This window comes from Molothrus aeneus, chromosome 17 (genome assembly GCF_037042795.1).
Source record: "Molothrus aeneus isolate 106 chromosome 17, BPBGC_Maene_1.0, whole genome shotgun sequence".
In the NCBI taxonomy this organism is placed as follows: Eukaryota; Metazoa; Chordata; class Aves; order Passeriformes; family Icteridae; genus Molothrus; species Molothrus aeneus.
Window position 1 is genome coordinate 12,166,233 of NC_089662.1, and position 16,883 is coordinate 12,183,115.

Consider the following 16,883-nt stretch of genomic DNA (forward strand, 5'->3'; position numbering starts at 1 on the left):
TTGCCAAGAAAACATAATGGATTTAATAGGAAATACATACTGTAACATGAGTAAAAGTGAGGCAAGATAGTAGCAGTGAATCTATCAAGGTGTCAGAGTTACAGAATATTCAAGTGCAACAACTGGATGGAGTATCACACCCACAGTGATGAAGAGCATGACAGAAGAGTGGTCTGTGTCCTTCAACATTTGAAAAAGTTGGTTTGTTCAACAATACTTATGTGAAAACATCAACAGAAGCCAAGCAAAGCAAATCCCAACCTTCTTAAAAGAAAATCTTTACAAAAGTAATTAGCTCCTTAAATAAAATTTATACTTAGTGTTTAAGCAAAAATTTAGGAACATCAAATTGCGGGTTGATGTAACAGGAACAGTAAAATTGTTTCTTCTTAGAAGTCTTAATTCAACAGTGAGAAAACTCATCCTACTGCCTTGATTCTTCATGTAAAATAGGGAGCACCAAGTAACTCTCAGCCATTAGAACTTTTCTAAGTATTTCTGAATAGCTCTTTATGGCATGTACACTCTGACAACACTATGTTAAAAATTCAGGGTTGGGTGGGGTGGGAGGAAATGGAGGGGGGAAGGAGGAAAAAGCTGACCCTAAGAACATTTTGACAAGTCAAAGGCTAAGCTCATCAGTATTTTTGGATTTCAGGATAGTCTTATATCCTTGAAAGATTTGTATCTGTGACACTTTAGGGATAAAGTCTGGTCATTCTTGTTCAATTTTTTCCAAGTTATACATTTTTGACAGTAGCTGAGCAAGAAGTGATTTGCACTCAGACTTTTGAGACGTCCAGAATATCAGAAGGGATTTTTCAGAAACAAACATTAGTGTCAGAAGGCCTAAAATAATTTTAGGGAACGATGTTTTGGCACCTGAATTTTTGTATGATAGAAAAATATGTATTTTCAAGCATATTCCTTTTGACAAGCTGGAGCCAAATGACTCAAAGGAAAGCTAACATGACTATTTTAATACTAGAATCTGTACTTCCATCTTACATTGGTAATTCACACCATCATCATAGTTCTGTAAATCTTCTGTGACCTATCATCACTAGGCTGTGATCTATTACCAGAGATGGGATCTGAACATCAAACACCAACAGTTTTCTTTAGGGAGTTTTTTGCAGATTTTTAGAGACTTAATTCCAAGTATACAATTCTTCTGCTTTGAGTAACTGACTTGTGATGTACAAACCATCTCAGGTGGCTGTACAATGACTTCCTGCTAGAAAAGTTAAGAAAGTTTGTCCTTTTCTCTCAACTATGAATCAAAAAGCCATTTTTAGAGGCTGTAAGTATTCAGGAGAGATACATGAAGCCTTTTTACAAAATGAGCAGGCAGTGTAGAAGTTGAGGCCAGTGAATTATGCAGGTTCTCCTTGTTCTGGAGATGATTTTGCCCTGTTTGTCTGTGGCTATTGCTGCTGAGTGAGGTTCACTGCAGAGTGAGCAGCTCCACTGCTCTGACAGCTTCTGTCCTGTAAATCATCCAGTCCTGTGCAGATTGCTGACACAGCTCACCACAAATAGCCTACACCATCCTTAACACACACTAAAGACTGTTTCACAAGCAAGTAATTCAAACATCACTGCTAAAGCTTCCTTTTCCAACTAGTAATGTGTTCTACTGGAACTAAACACTAATGTGAAGGAATAATTTAACCTTAACAGTGTAAGAAAAAAAATCTTGCTGAGGCCAACTTTTAAACCATTTAAGATTTTCACTGTGAATTACTTTTTGATAATTAAAATGAAGCTCTAACCAAGATTGTAGCTCTCCCTCAACCAGGTTGAAGGATTAGACTTCCAAATCAATAAGTAGGTCTTGTCTCCTCTCCTCTTACCCTCTTCCCAAGCAAGTAAATAATCCTTCTTGAGCAGGCTGGTAGCATTAAATGTAAAGCAACACATCAAAGACTCCAGTCTGCATAAAACATCCTCTAAACCATTAACTCTCTGATCCTGCAGCACTTAAAGGAAGGGTCTCACTGATGTCAGCAGGGATCTGGAGTGCAGTGATTTGTTGGACCTAAAATAAAGTCTTTACCTTCACAGTAACAGCAAAAGTTGTTAGAATTGTCTTAGAACTTTTCAAAGCACCTGTAACAATTTTCAGTAGTATGATTACTAAATGTCAGCTTCCAAATTTCACCTAGTTGGGTACTTGACATACCAGTTTTCAGCATGTATATAAAATATCCTACAAAACTACCTGCAGCACAGATTGAGAACCTGGCAAGTCAGCTAAGTGACTGTTTCAAGAGAGGGTCAGATGAAGATACCTTCCAAAATCTGGAGAGCACATTCAAGTTACTCCAAAGCTTAAGAATGAAATATTTATCAAATTTAATTTTTGTTCAATTCTATAACTTTCATGAGAAAGAACTGGTGGTGTTTAGAAGTTGCACTAGTCATATTTTTTCAGCTAAAAATGCTCTGATCAATGATATAACATACACCTCATTACATTTTTACATACATGACACTTTGCCATTTCAAACATGTTCTGCAGAAATTAATCTGTGCAATGTGCTCTGGAATGACCCTGCCTGAGCAGGGAGGTTGAACCAGATTATTCACTGTGGTCCCTTTCAACCTGCACCATTCTGAGATTGTGTAATTCCCTTTGACAGTATCTGAAAGTTGAGTCTCTGATGAGCTCCACTCATTAGACAGAAAGACGTGGTGGAATAAAACTTTAATCCTGAGCTTTTTGAACAGCTTCTTACCAGGAAAAAAGCTATTAAAAATTTAGCTGGAATGGTTGATAATCTGCACTCCAAACACTCCAATACCAATGCATCTCCAAATAGAGAAGCTATGCTAGGAGAAAATATAATCAATTCCAGCAAGCCTAGTGCAAGATCAAAGCAGCTGACCCAACAAATTATTAATACAAAAGAAACCACTTTTCTCTACCAAAAATGAAACAATGAGCATGTGCCTCTCATGCAGGGAAGATTGCATTCCAGCATTCAGCAGGGCCAGTGATCAATAAACACTTATGTGGACTCAGAGGAACTTACATCAACTGTCTGTCTTTTTAAACAGGCAAATATTAAGAAGCAGCCTCACTCCAGGGCTGGCAGTTTGGACAATCTGGAACACTGGCTGATACACTTCACCTGCTGCAATTCAAGATCAGAACTGCAGAAAGAGTAGAGTGCACACCCATGGAGTTGGATTTCTTGGCTCTCTGGAAGCATGGAGCCTGTGGGACTATGGCAAAGAAGACAGAATTGGCAATGTGGGCAGGGTAAGGAAAAGGCATGACAAAAATGTAGTCACCAAATATCACTAAATTCACTGACCTGCCCAAAAACCTCAATGTACCAGTTTGCCTGTTCTGCTCCAGCTCTCCAAGAATTTTCAGTAAAACACAAATGAATCTGAAGTACAAGTCCTTAAATTTCTTACAAATTTTCCTACATTTCCTTCAGAGAAAATACTTGAGATGATAGAAAACCAGATTAAAAAAAAAGAATAAGCATCATCATGAGCTCAGTTGGATACTAAAGCTAACCAGCATATTTTAGTATATACTCAAGTCTATTAAGCTCTTTTTCTTCAAAAGTATAAAAGTTTCTCACTAGTGCTGGTAAGAAACAAAAAGTAAAAATAAATAAAATAGCACAAACAGGTATGGTCAACCTATAGTTTAATTGAAAGCCTACTAAAACCCATACAGAATAAGCTAAACACTGATTTGCTAAAAACCCTCACAGATGAAAAACCCCAGGAAGCAAGAGGTAATGATCTACATTACCACATGTCTTAAGGTTACTTCCTATGTGTATTTTTGTGCCTAAAATAGGAAAGACTGGGTGCACCCCAGATGAAAGTTTGTTCAACAGACAGGCCTTGTGCTGCCCCACCAGGATGTTTTATTGGCCCTTTCAAATGTCATTGAAAGAGAAAGAATTTCATCTGCCTCTGGATGAACTCACAGTGACAATACCTAAAATGCAGGAAAAAAACCCCTGATGGAGATTCCTCAAGAGTTTATCCCTAGGTGTGGAATGGAAGGAGTGTAGAAGACTCTATTATTTTTTACTGTTTTTACATAATTTATAACACTTTAAACACTGGTCTCATAAATATAATATGAACATTTTACACATGCCAAGCAATTAAAAGCTTTCCCCAAAACCTTGTAGGTCTTATCAGAACCACTGGCAGCATCTGTTTACAGCATCTCTTTTTAGTCAGTAACCACTTCATTTAGTCAGACCTGTGAGTAATTTTCTTTAACCAATACCTTAATATTAAAAAAACTCATAACAACAAAAAGATGCCTATAAGCATACCAGTTTGCCTTAAAGTGATTACAGTCAGCATGAAAAAGAAGATTGTCTGTGGTTTAAGATCTGTTGCTTGTGTCCCCACCCCCAGTGCAGATCATCCTTAAATAAAAAGTGCAAATGGGATTTGGGGACTGGATGGACTGATCTGCCTACTATTTGTCTTCAGTTGCTTATTCTGTAGCCATCTCACATCAACTGTCCCATCATACTTTGGAGTAGCTACACCAAAATTTAAAATAAGGCTCACTGAAGAAAAGGAAGAAATGACATCTAACTTCCAGACTCCTCCTAACCCAATCTCCCACAAAAGTGCTCATTTCCCTTTTTACAAAAAACCTCCCAAAACCTTGTTTACAAAACTACGAAAACATTTCAGTTCTACCATCCACGTAGTCACCTTCCAATCAAGCAAGGCCAAAGAAGTGATGAGGATCCCTTTGCAGGCAGGGGACACTGCACGCCGTGGAAGCCAGCAGGCTGCCCTGACCGCTGCAGTCTTTTCTGCGCGCGCAGGCGTCCGAGGAGCCGGTCCCTTCTTGGGGACCTCGGGTGTTTGAACACCAGCAGATAAAGATCTAAGACTGATATATAAACCCAACATGAACTATTAACTTCCAAGACCACCTACTGTATATAAAGTTTGACTTTCTAAGGGGTCAGTCAACAGCAGCTGCGCTTTGTCACCGATGGCTGGCGTCGAAGCTTGAAGCCCTTCCCACTGGAGGCAGGGTTGGTGTCAGTGGATGGAATTCTGCGACCTACGAGGAGGCAGGAAAAAGAAATATATAGGAAATGTTAGACTTGAAACTGGTTCTAAGCATCTGGTGTATGCTCTGTATACAAAAGTGTGCCTTCAGTTAGCTGTAGGTCACCAGGGATGACATTCCTGCCCAGCAGGATGGCAGCAACTCTCTGTGTTATGTCTCTAAGAGGGATGGCTGCACAAAAGGACAGCAGAGGCAGTTTGAAGTCAATTTAGCAGCAGTTACACTTCAGATTCATCTAGACCTGGACAGCTAAGCTGTAAAAGCACTTGGAGAATACTTTGCAGGATGCAATACCATCTGGAATAGCTTGAGAACAACCATCTTGACCTGGATTTCCACAGATTACCTGCATCAGGCTTAACAAAGGAGTGCTTGTAGAGAGAGCTGCTTTACTCATCTCATCAGTCTTTAAAATGGACTGTTCCTGGTTGAGCATTCTCTTCTGAGGAGGATTTATGATTTTTTCCCCCCATAATTTATTCAAGATCAATTTTAGAGAGCAACTATTAAGTCAATAAATCAGGAGGCTAATCTACAGCACATAGTTTTTACATCAGCTTCAATATATTCAGCTGCTTCTATAGATCCTCTTTTTTTTCTGAAGTCTGATGTTTCTGTAGTTTTCACAAACAGGCTGACACACCTGAACATTGGTGCTGCTACTTGATACATATCCTCCAAACAGTATTGCATAGAATTCACTATGGAATACTGTCTTTTTATTCACACTTATAAAAAGTATCATTGTTGTCCTCACCACAAATGAGACAGAAAAGATTTGCAATTTAATATAAAAAACCCCCAAGGTACTACAAACATACTTGAGGAAAATTTACATACAGTAGTTGCTATTCCCCATGCAGGAGTCTGGCATTTATGAATTTTTATATTTTTAAAAACACATTTTTTTAGCCTAAGTACAAGCACTAAGAATGAGAACTTAATTCCTTTTCTCAGATATATAAAGTCTGGATCATCCTCATGCCATTTCCTTCCTCCTCCATAACCTTGGAAGTACTAATTGGAACATTCAATAACAGACATGGTAAGAGGACACTGACTTCTGACAGGAGTACCCAGCCTGCTATTTATCCAGCAGCATCACAGTATGCTGAAAACCTCTAGAAGGAATATTTAGAGGTCATTTGGTGACCAGAAATTCATGCAGCTCATTTTGCAGTTTGTAGTCATGTCAGATTGTAATGACTTTAGTATAAAGTCCGTAAATTTTCACCCGAACAGCACAAAAAGTAATATAGAAATCAAATTTCTACTCAAGTTTTTTGCAGAAGAAAGTAGTTTAAATACTTACTAATTAAACATTTTAAATACTTACTAATTTCTATAAAGAGTTCATTAATGTTTATTGCATTTTTCGCACTTGTCTCTACAAATATTGCATGAATGGAATCTGCATAGTCTTTAGCATCTTTTTCCATGACTTCTCTGGGGAAAAAAAAAACAACAAAAAAACCAAAGAGAAATTCATGAATGCAAAAGAACCCCATTACTCAAAACCTTAAGGGACAGATAAAGTTTTTAAGTGTCTCCTATAATGAATATTTTACCTGTTTAGCATCACAGTGCTCCCTTCATGCTGAAGCTGATGCTCATTCTTTACTCTGTGCTGTCTCCCTGCCTTGAAGCATGAGCACAGTCATGAACTACCCAAGGCCTTCATCCATCTGACAACACTGCAGTGATTTTGTCTGGAGTGCTCTAAGCTTATGCCTGCAATCAATCCTTCTGCTGTGATATTCACCCCACCAGCTTCATATGTCCTAAGAAGATCCTAAAGCATTATTTCCAATCATGCTGTGCATTTCTTATGACTGTTTACCAAACACTGCACAAATCATCAGCATTTACTTTGCATGAATATGTAGCTATAAAAAAGGAATATTTTTATACTGAGCACACAGGTGTACAAGTTATTCTGCACCCCAAAGTAGGCAAGTTGAGGATTTTGTATATTTCCTGAAACAAAATGAAAAATACAAACCCCAGTAGCTGTAAGGAACTCTGGACTTTACATTGTATCACTTCATGTACAATTTCTACAACACACAGGCTACTTTCAGTAATGAGGGACTTTAGGATATCAAGAGCATGGACTTTGAGCAGTGACTCAAATATTGCCTCTGACTAAAGTACAAGGAAGCTTCCTCATTAGCTTGAGGAGCAATGTTTACACCTATGATGCCAGCTGAGCATGTGAGATGTGAATTCTGTTTTAAAGAATTTTACACTCTATTTCCTTCAAAAGACATGCTACTTCTAATGAAAGTTATTAGAGCTCACTAGATAACTTCTAGGTATTAACAATTTGTAAAACCATACTCAGAGCAACCTTTGCAGTGGTTCTTTAAACATATAACCAGCTGTCTCCTTTGAGACACCAGCTGTGGTGCCTTTTCCAGCAAAACCTAAACCCAAGAAGTTTACACACACCTTCCTTCTGAATTTTGGCTTATTTAACCAGGACATCAATAAAAAAGGCCTTCTTTTGTTTTTAGTACATGCCTTCCTGAAAGTTTGGCTCTTCATAGAGTTTCTCAAGAGCTTTTCCCGCTCCCTGCAACTATTTTGGCCACAGCCAATTCCACCCCAATATTTAAGCAGGGAAGGAAGGCACCTGAACAAGCAAGTTAGAAAAACCTACACAATGCTTTCCAACAGGCTTGGTGTTTTTCCTAACAAAATGAGGTGCTACAGACTGACAGGGGCACTTCTTGTAAAGTGAGGTAAACAGCTTCTATTACACTATAGCTTCACAGGCAGTTTAGGTTTGTGTAACTTGGCACTGCCACCAGAAAAGGTAATCCTGTCTCCCTGTAAACTGCTCATTCCTAACTCTGCTATCCCCACTCCATTAGGCCAGCAAGTGTTCATGGTGTGAGAAAGATAAATATACTTGGATCAGTTTTCTTTTTTTTTTTAAGGGTTAGTTTTAATCTAGATCTATTTTACAGCCCAATTTACTGCCCAATCACACATGTACTCACACCAGCACAGGGGAGGAAGTGGGTGAGACCATCCAAGGGCAGACTAACCACATCTTCTGACAGCACAAGCAGCTCAAACCCCATGTCCTCTGAGAGCAGAAACAGCTCAAATCCCTTGTGAAACTACAACCCTACAGCAGAACAGCTGAAATGGTTCTATACCTTTCAGCTGCTCTAAAATATTAAAATATTTAATGCTAGGGCTTAAGGAAAACCCTCAAAACTGACAGCAGTTATTTACCTGACATCATTAAGGTCACACTTATTTCCTGCAATAGCTACAACAATGTTGGGAGGTCCATGCTGGCGAAGCTCTTTAACCCAGTTCTTTAACGTTGAGAAAGTTTCCTAATGTGGGGAAAAAAAAAAAGAAAAAAAGAAGGCGGAAGGAATTAAGAAATTAAGAGTCAGAACTGGCCCATGACACAAATAAAATAGCCCAGAAATTGTAATGCTGGGTCAAGATCAGGTTTCTTACCTCTTTTGTGATGTCATACACTATAATGGCTGCTGCTGACCCTCGGTAATACATCGGGGCTAAAGCACGGAACTGGAAAAAAGACAGCAAACATAAACCTGATCTTCCTGTGACCTCCAGAGCCTCACCACCATTAGCACTACTATTGAAAAAAGGGAAAACCAAGATGACAGCAGTGGAAAACTTTCCTTTACAGTCACAAGCAGTCTGTGCAGTAGAACGCACGATCTCCCAGGAAGGCATTGTTCTCCTGAGGACAGGCAATAAATCGTGTGGGCTCAGCAGCAGCACCTACTGCAAACAGCAGGAAGGCAAACTTGATCTTATTTTGCCTAGATTAGAACCTCTCCCTTAACAGACTGTCTACACAAACATGCATGTGCTCGACTTTAAACACCAAACAAGGACAAAAATGCAGGGAGAAGCAAGGTCAACTTTGACTAAGACAAAAATGTTAAGAAACCTAGCATATATTAATTTTGATCTGAAATGTTCAGAAGCTGCTGTCAACTTCTAGCCCCATGGATCAATTACCAGTCTTAAATGCTAGAAATGTTGATTTCTTCAGAATCTAACTTATGGCTTTAGAGATTTTGCTTCAATTTTTCCCTCAAATTTAGAAGCATGTTTAAAAGAAAAAACGGCAAAAGCCCACAAAACTATCTGCCCTGTTGCAAATAGAGCTTTAAGGAACACACCAGATAAAAGGCTGCTTTCTTGTGATTTTCAGAATTAAATCTACAGCAGGTCTGTTTGCTTTGTAGGGCTGTACTTTTGAGTGGACAAAACCTTATGAATCCAGTGCTAAAAAAAAGTGATAAACAATCAAGTTGCATCAAAAATCTCCATGAAGCATTCTTAAGAACAATGGGATATTCTGCCAACTTTAAAAAAGCCAAGACAACTGATCTAGCAACCAGAACTCTCCTTCAAAGTGCAGAGTAAACTGCATGTATTGGTTTCATGTAAGCATTATGATTTAGAGCTTTTGTGCATCTTATTACTCAGGGTAAAAATAATGAATTGGATACAGTTTTTCATAAAGGCTCATTCATTTCTAATAAAATACCAATTTCCTTTTGCTTAGTACAGTTCAACTGAGAGCAATATAATAAATCATAAAAATCTTGCTATAAAGCAGAATTCCAGACCATTTACATTTGGCTCTCAAATTCTGTTTTGAAAATAGGATTTTGAATGCAAAGTTCAGAATATAAAAATATTTAATAGTGGGAAAGGGAAACATGGGCAGACATTCAGTTCACATTGGGACATAATCCCTCTCTTCCTTCTAAGTACTAAAATATAAAGGGAAACATATTTGGTAAACCACCACTTGGACTGGTTGCAACCTGGCTTTTTGATTATTCACTATTTACATTGGGAACAAACCAACTTTCACTTGCTGATTTTGTATTACTCTCATTTCCTGTCTGCTAACACTTAGATACTTTTTTCCACCTAAGAGCAGTCAGCAGATAAAATATATTAACAAAACAGATGTTACCAGAAACACTGGATTTTCCTTTTGCAATTTTTCCAAAGACTTCAGCTTGCCCCCCAGCCTCCAATTTGTGTTTTGAGAGAATTAATGTAATTATGCATAATGTAACTATGCAGGGAAACTCAAAACTGTTAGGTAAGAAGGCAAAAATCCTAATTACTGTAAGTCACCTCCTATCAACTGAACTCAGTGCAGAAGAAATAAGGTATGTGTGTAAATGAGGTGTGTGAATGACTTGGTGCACATTTCCAGCTCTGGAACAAGGCTGTCCAGCCACCCCAAAGCCACTGAGAGCAAGGGGGTGCCCAGTGCAGTGCAGAACTATTTGCAGCTGGGCTTTTGAAATGGGAAACAGCAAACACTCCTCAAGGAGCCAGGACTGTGAATTCCATGCATTCCACAGCTCAGCAGAGACATTTCAGTTCCAAGAATGGTGTGGACATTTTTAGTATTCCAGATCTATTCCACAGAGGGAATCCCTTCCATAATTCATTGGCAGATATGTTGCATGACCAGAAAACTGTGCTACAGATTTCAGGGCCAGGCAGGTGTACAGCCCATTTGTGACAGCAGTGACAGTGCTGTCCTGCTCTGGAGAAAGGAACCTTTGTGAAGATACTGAATCATTTCAGAGTAAACATCCCTGCTCACATCTCACTGACTTCCTTGGTTATACTGGAGTCTCAAGTGACTTCTCTCAGATATGGAATATAAACTTCACAGGAATCACAGCTCCTGCTCTGACTTCTCTCAGATATGGAATATAAACTTCACAGGTATCACAGCTCCTGCTCAGAGTCCTGCAAAGACACCTTTCCTTTTTTGATTCAATAAAGATATCAAGCAACTTGTATGGAAGAGAATTAAAGAGGTATCACTGAGAGTCCAAAAATAGACCAGGAACATGCTGGCCATGTACAGAGATGCTTCCTCAGATTAGATGTGCTGAAGGCAAATTACAGGGTCCTCCCATTGCTTGCACAGTTCAAGTGAACAGGATGGAATGCTAAAACGTAATGGATGCTTCCTGCCAAATAGTGGCAGGCATGTTTATAAAGCTTTTCATTTAAGAGAACCAACCTCTAAAAATTCATACTCTACCTCTCAGAATATCACTTTGCAGCAATAACATTCCAGAATGGGCTATGATGTTCACTTAAGACAAACTATTTACAGCAAATGCTGACTGACTGCTGGCACTGGAAGGGCTCAGGATATTTTTGATAACACAGATACTATTGGACATATTCCTGGGAAACATCCCTGACAACTTCACTTTGCTTTATATGGTGCTGTTGGAAGGAAATAAAAAATTGTCATTCAAAATTGACAGCACTAAATCACAATACAAATACACTGGAGTTACTTCCTTGGCTGTTATCAAGCCAGAAGGCTGGCAGCTCAGTTCCACCAGGATTCCAAAAGGTCAAGTCCCTATGGATAGGGATGACTGAGGCTTTACAAAGTGTTTGTTTTGTTTGTTATTATTGGGAGGGTTGTTTTGTTGGTTTGTTTGTTTTTTTGTTTGGGTTGTTTCTCAAGCCAATCCTGAAAAGCAGTACAGCTGTATTTGCCAATTGTTATCCTGAAGTTATAAACCAACCTTTATCACAGTTACCTCACATCCTAAATCAACTCATCTTGAGTAATTCACAGCTGCCAGTAGTTCACTTGCAGCCAAAGCAAGAAAAAGCACTGTTAATGCAGCTACTGTAATTTCTACCACTCTTACTAGTAATCCATAAGCAAGCAAGCTCCCTGGAAAAGTCTTCCTCTTAGCTCCAAGTGAAAATCATGCAAATTTATTAGTTGGGATTTCATTTGATTAGTCATTTTCTTCAAAGCTTTTGTTGCCTTTCCTCAGAACTATGAATGCTGCAGAGATCAAAACCCCAAACTACCAAATTAAAATTCAAATTTCAAAAGAGATTCGACACAGCTTCTAACACCATCAGATTTGATTAGTAAAACTTTACAGAAGAATAAAAGAGTAGTTATCACCTGTAACACTGCTTGAAACTGCTCTGGAAAACCTAACTCTACATCCTGCTCACATTTACAACCCTAACAGTGAAGCTAACAGAATGTGTCAGCAGTTGTGTATTTTTCCAGAATCAAGGCCTTACTTGTACTATGAAACATGGTAATTTATCTCACTTTGATTCTTGTGTTGATGCACTGACTGCAAATATTGCAGTTGAAGGTTTAAAACTCAGCTAGAAATGGTGCTAGAGAGAGCTGCTGGCTTCCCCCCACACCAGCCTTGTCTTCTGTGGAAAGACCATTCCCTTTCAGTGAATCTAAACCCAGACTATTGCTCCATAAACTCCTCTTAGGTAATCTTCCTTACCTTTACACTTAAATCATGACAATGAGAAATAAAAACATATCTACAGCACCCACATCTTGATAGGAATCTGCACAGAAACAAGTGTTGTAATACATGTTTGTAAAACCAGATCACTTTGTGACTTCCAGGGGCAGAGTTGGAAACAACCCAAGCTCTGGCCCAAACTTTCTCCACAGATGCTGATTTTACTCACCCGCTCCTGTCCAGCTGTATCCCAAATCAGGAATTTATGCAGCTCATTTTGATACTGTACAGTCTTGGTCATAAATGAGGCTCTGAAAAAAACCACAGAGTTCATGCATTTTGAGAATATAAAAACATCCTTAGAACACTCATTACCACCATGAGCTTTCAAGAAGGTTCACATTCCACTAAAAGTGAGCCTAATTGCATTTCAACACCATTAATTAGCTGATGTATTTCTGCAATGAGTGAAGAAAACCAAAGTGATAGGATATTCTTGTAAAGCACAGCAGAGACTTTCACTTCCCTTAAGACTGCTGCAAATTATGCATCAAATCTGAATTTTCTGGTCAATATGGAAACAGTTTCCTAAATCATAGATTCTCACTGAATTTATCTTACTGGTTCTATAAACCAAAGCATCCCTGTACAGTCAATTTGAAGTGAAAAGTTGTGTTTCTGTAATTCACATCACAACTAAACCATCCCCAGTGGTACCTGACAAGAGGCTAAATGCTTCTCAAAATCCTCTGACAATTGGCTGAACAAAACCCTCCAAATTGGAGTTATCCTTGATGACTTTTAGTAGGAATAACGTCTCTTTTGTTATTAAATTTTCCAGCTGCTTTTCCCAGCCAAGTAGACACTATAACTTGTTTGATATTCCTTTTTGATGCTCTAATGAATATTCTGCAGCACCTGGAAGTGTATGCTGGTTAAATCTGCCCTCAGCATCCTGAGGGGAGAAAAGCTGCAGAATTCTGACAAGGCTTCTGCAGCTGCCCGTGTCAGAAATTGAGCAATGACCATTGACAACAACAAAGTGCGATTGCTCAGCTGATTCTAAGAGGAATGAAAACAGGACAGGAAACAAGATTGTATCTCATGAACTCAAAGACCCAGAGAATAAAGTTGAAGCATTCTCAGCTTTAGTTTTGCAAGACGCTCAAAGCTCATCTAGTCCTTACTTTGTCCTCTCCACCTACAATTCTCAATTGGGAATTAAAAGCAAGGCATAAAAAAAGTTAATTTACTTTAAGTTTTTGGACTGCGTATCTTGTTGGAGCTTCACATAATCCCAGCATTTGGGCAAGTTTTGATTCATTTATGTAGCAAACTACCAAAATAACCAGTCTTCAGAGCAGTGAATGATTTTGTTAAGGCTAGTAAAAGATAGATTTTCAGTCTGTCACTTCAAGCAGCTATAATGCTCTCAGTTCTGTTAATAAACCTCTGTTAACAGAGAAACATAAACAAAAGCACACTTGTACAGAACATTTTGCAGTTCAATGTCAGTATTTACACTCAAAAAAAAAGGGGGGGTGTAAGGGAAAAGAGAGAGATCACAGAGACCCAAATTTTTCAGAAGGACAGGATGAGACACAGCTGATCTTTATCAGCAGGATCTTTTTTGGTAGAAGCTGTAGCAGAGCCTGTGGGACACCACACCTGAGACAGGAAGTTGTACTGACACTCCCAAACACCTCTTGGCAACAAGCAAAGTTCCATAAGCCAAAATTGATTCTGATCAAAGCAGCCCAAATGACACTTGCTAAGCAAAAAAACAACAACAAAAAAAGACAGCTAAAGAAAGAAAAAGATCCAACCACTCCAAGAATTCCTGATGCTTGCTCTTCCTTCCATCCATTCAAAGATTTGAGATCAATAATGTTGCTACTCTGAGGCTCAAATTTCAAATATCCCCCTTACCTATGAGACTTACTGCAAAAACAGTTTCATCAGTTAGATTTGTGTGTGCATTGCATACAAATGTGTAACATTTTAACTAATTAATGGTGAGACCTACCTGAATTAGTATGTTAACCACCCTCAAAAACCTAGGAGACTTACAGTACTTGAGTCTTTAAAAAAATGAATTAGAAACCGTGGAGTTGCATAATAATTAGAATTTGAAATGTAAGGGTTGTGCACAAGAAAAGCATGCTGTCCCTTTAAAAGAAGCATCTGTAGTGTAATTTATTCATTGTTAGCTTAGATTAACAATACAAAAATGGGTCCAGACCTTACACATGAAAATGGAAGCTGCAGGAGTGCTGAGAGCACTCCTCCTATGTGTCCTGAGGTAGCTCACAAGCTTAATTAAGGCTGCAGTTATGTTTATTACCACACTCAGCTGCCACACACGAAGAACTCCCAAGTGATCTATTCAGGTAATTTCATTTTATTCTTGCATCAATCACATTTACTTCATTTAGTTTCTTACCCTATTGTTGGGTTGATGTTGGGATCAAAGCTATCTTCAACAAATCTCCACACAATACTTGATTTGCCCACACCAGTGTCCTAAGAAAAGAACAGAAACAGTTGAAAGCAGTATTAATTACTATAGACAGATGATTCTTTTGTCCTCAAATCCTTCAGTAAACTGCAGTGAATAACACATTCCTGCAGAGAATCTCAGAGAAGTTGTGAAACACTTCAGGTATTACATTAATTTAGTAGAAAATGAAAGGTCTGTTACAAGTTACAGTCCTCTAAATAAAATTGTTAAGATTTTTTTTTGAAGGACCACAAAAATCTGCATTCACACTTACTATATTACTCAAACTTTGAGCTTTTTTACAAAGCTATGCACATCTTCCAATGGAACAGCAGTGGGAAAAGACCACTCTTGGTAAAACATACAGCAACTGAGTACAGCGTACCAGGATAGAGGACCAGTGGAGTACATGAAATTATACAAGTGTGACACATGCATTCAACCTCTGACTAATGCTGTCCCACCCTGCTTAATGAAAGACTTGAAATTTCTTCTGTGACACACCTGAAACACGTTACTAATGCAACTCTACGTGCTAAAAATGGTGAAAGAGGAAACAAACAATGAAAATTCTTTGTATATCTTTGCACCATCGACTCCACGGTTAAAAAGCAAAAGATATAGAGAAGTCACATTTAGAAGTGAAATTAAACTTTTAGTGGTAAAGTGCTTCTCGGTAGAAGCTGGACATTTGAAATTGTATTTTATTTAAGATGTGTGAAGACAAACTTTTTGCTTTGCATTTCCTGAGTCATTAAAACTTTAAGAAATAAACCCCTGAGGAATTGCTTCACTGAAAATGAAGTTTTACATCATTCATGCTTTTTTTTTCCCAAACCTCCTGAATAATGCAGTAATTTGGGTACACTACGTACAATTGTATTCATCTTGCCAAGCTATTTTCCTCTTGAGAAAAAACACATTATCATAGCTCTGTATTTTACACAGTTTGCAGTCTCATTAATCAGAGCAAATCTTAAAAAGAGAAACACAGATATGGCTCCTGGCTCAGGGAATTGAAGGACAAGATTTCCTGGGTGCTTATTCCCCTTTTCTTCTGTAGCAAAAGGTTTCTCAGGCCAGGTGAATACAAACAGTAGTTACCCCAAATACCTTCACAACACGAAGGGCACACAAACACATAATCGTCCCCTCTGAAGGGCAAGGTGGCCATTTAAAGCAGAAAACAACTCTGAACAGAGGGTTTCAATGCTGATAGTGACACCTCCACCTGCTCACCGTGGGGCTCTCCAAACAAACCACGCCAAAAGGCAGCTTCATACCCTTACCAAATTTTAAACTTCTGCTTCACTTCGCTCCACGTCTCTTCCTTCCACCACCTGCAAGACCTTCCTGCATATGCTCCTACAATATAAGTTCAGGCCCCTCCCTCTCTCCCACCAGTTTGATTTCAGGTGCTTCTATTTATTCTGTGGACTCCAAGCCCGAAAGGGCCTGGGAGGAAGAGGGACAAAGGCATTGGATAGTCATGCTTCCTCTCTTATTTTTTTAAAAAGGAGAACAGGGCAGAAAAGGAGCGATATTGACCCGTGGCAGACGCCTCCCTCGCAGAGGGGAAGGCGCGTCCGCCCGGTCCCCTCAGAGGGACGGGGCGAGGGCCCGGCAGCGCCCGGGGAGAGCTCCCCGCGCTCGGCGCCTCTCTGGGCTCTGACAGAGGCTCTCCAGGCTCTGAGAGAAGCTTTCCGCCATCGCCACAGAGCCTCTCCAGCCCCTGACAGAGGCTCTCCGCCATCGCCAGAGGCTTCCCGAGCTCTGACAAGAGGCTCCCCGCCACCACTGAGCTTCTCCAGCCAGCCCCTCATTCCGCTCCCACCCTCCCTCCCGCCGCCCAGCACTTACCCCCAGAAGGCAAACTTTCAGCTCCCTCAGAGCCATGGCCGGGCAGGCAGCGTCTTCAGCGAGCGCCTGAGACGCGGCCCAGCACGATCATCGCCGTCCCCGCGGCGGCCGCCCCCCGCCCGCCCCGGTTACCCGCACA

The 16,883-nt window shown here is 39.6% G+C and overlaps 1 protein-coding gene across 1 annotated transcript; it reads right to left on the reverse strand.

The window, feature by feature from the left end:
* RAB22A (RAB22A, member RAS oncogene family) lies at nucleotides 1–16,850 on the reverse strand. The gene is made up of 7 exons (XM_066561313.1): nucleotides 16,745–16,850; nucleotides 14,828–14,907; nucleotides 12,614–12,695; nucleotides 8,567–8,638; nucleotides 8,330–8,436; nucleotides 6,420–6,529; nucleotides 1–5,074 (listed from the first exon to the last, which is right to left on the reverse strand). Exons 1-7 carry the CDS (start codon nucleotides 16,778–16,780, stop codon nucleotides 4,977–4,979), a joined length of 585 nt encoding a protein of 194 aa, XP_066417410.1. The 5' UTR covers nucleotides 16,781–16,850; the 3' UTR covers nucleotides 1–4,976.
* Between the last annotated feature and the right edge of the window lie 33 nt (nucleotides 16,851–16,883).

What these genes read in the sequence shown, in the direction of transcription:
- RAB22A (XM_066561313.1), bottom strand. Translation starts at nt 16,780, where the DNA reads ATGGCTCTGAGGGAGCTGAAAGTTTGCCTTCTGGGG. An exon ending in TGTATGACATCACAAAAGAG is followed by an intron (nt 8,437 to 8,566) that starts GTAAGAAACCTG and finishes TCCCCACATTAG; the next exon opens with GAAACTTTCTCAACGTTAAA. An exon ending in TGTGACCTTAATGATGTCAG is followed by an intron (nt 6,530 to 8,329) that starts GTAAATAACTGC and finishes TTTTTTCCCCAG; the next exon opens with AGAAGTCATGGAAAAAGATG.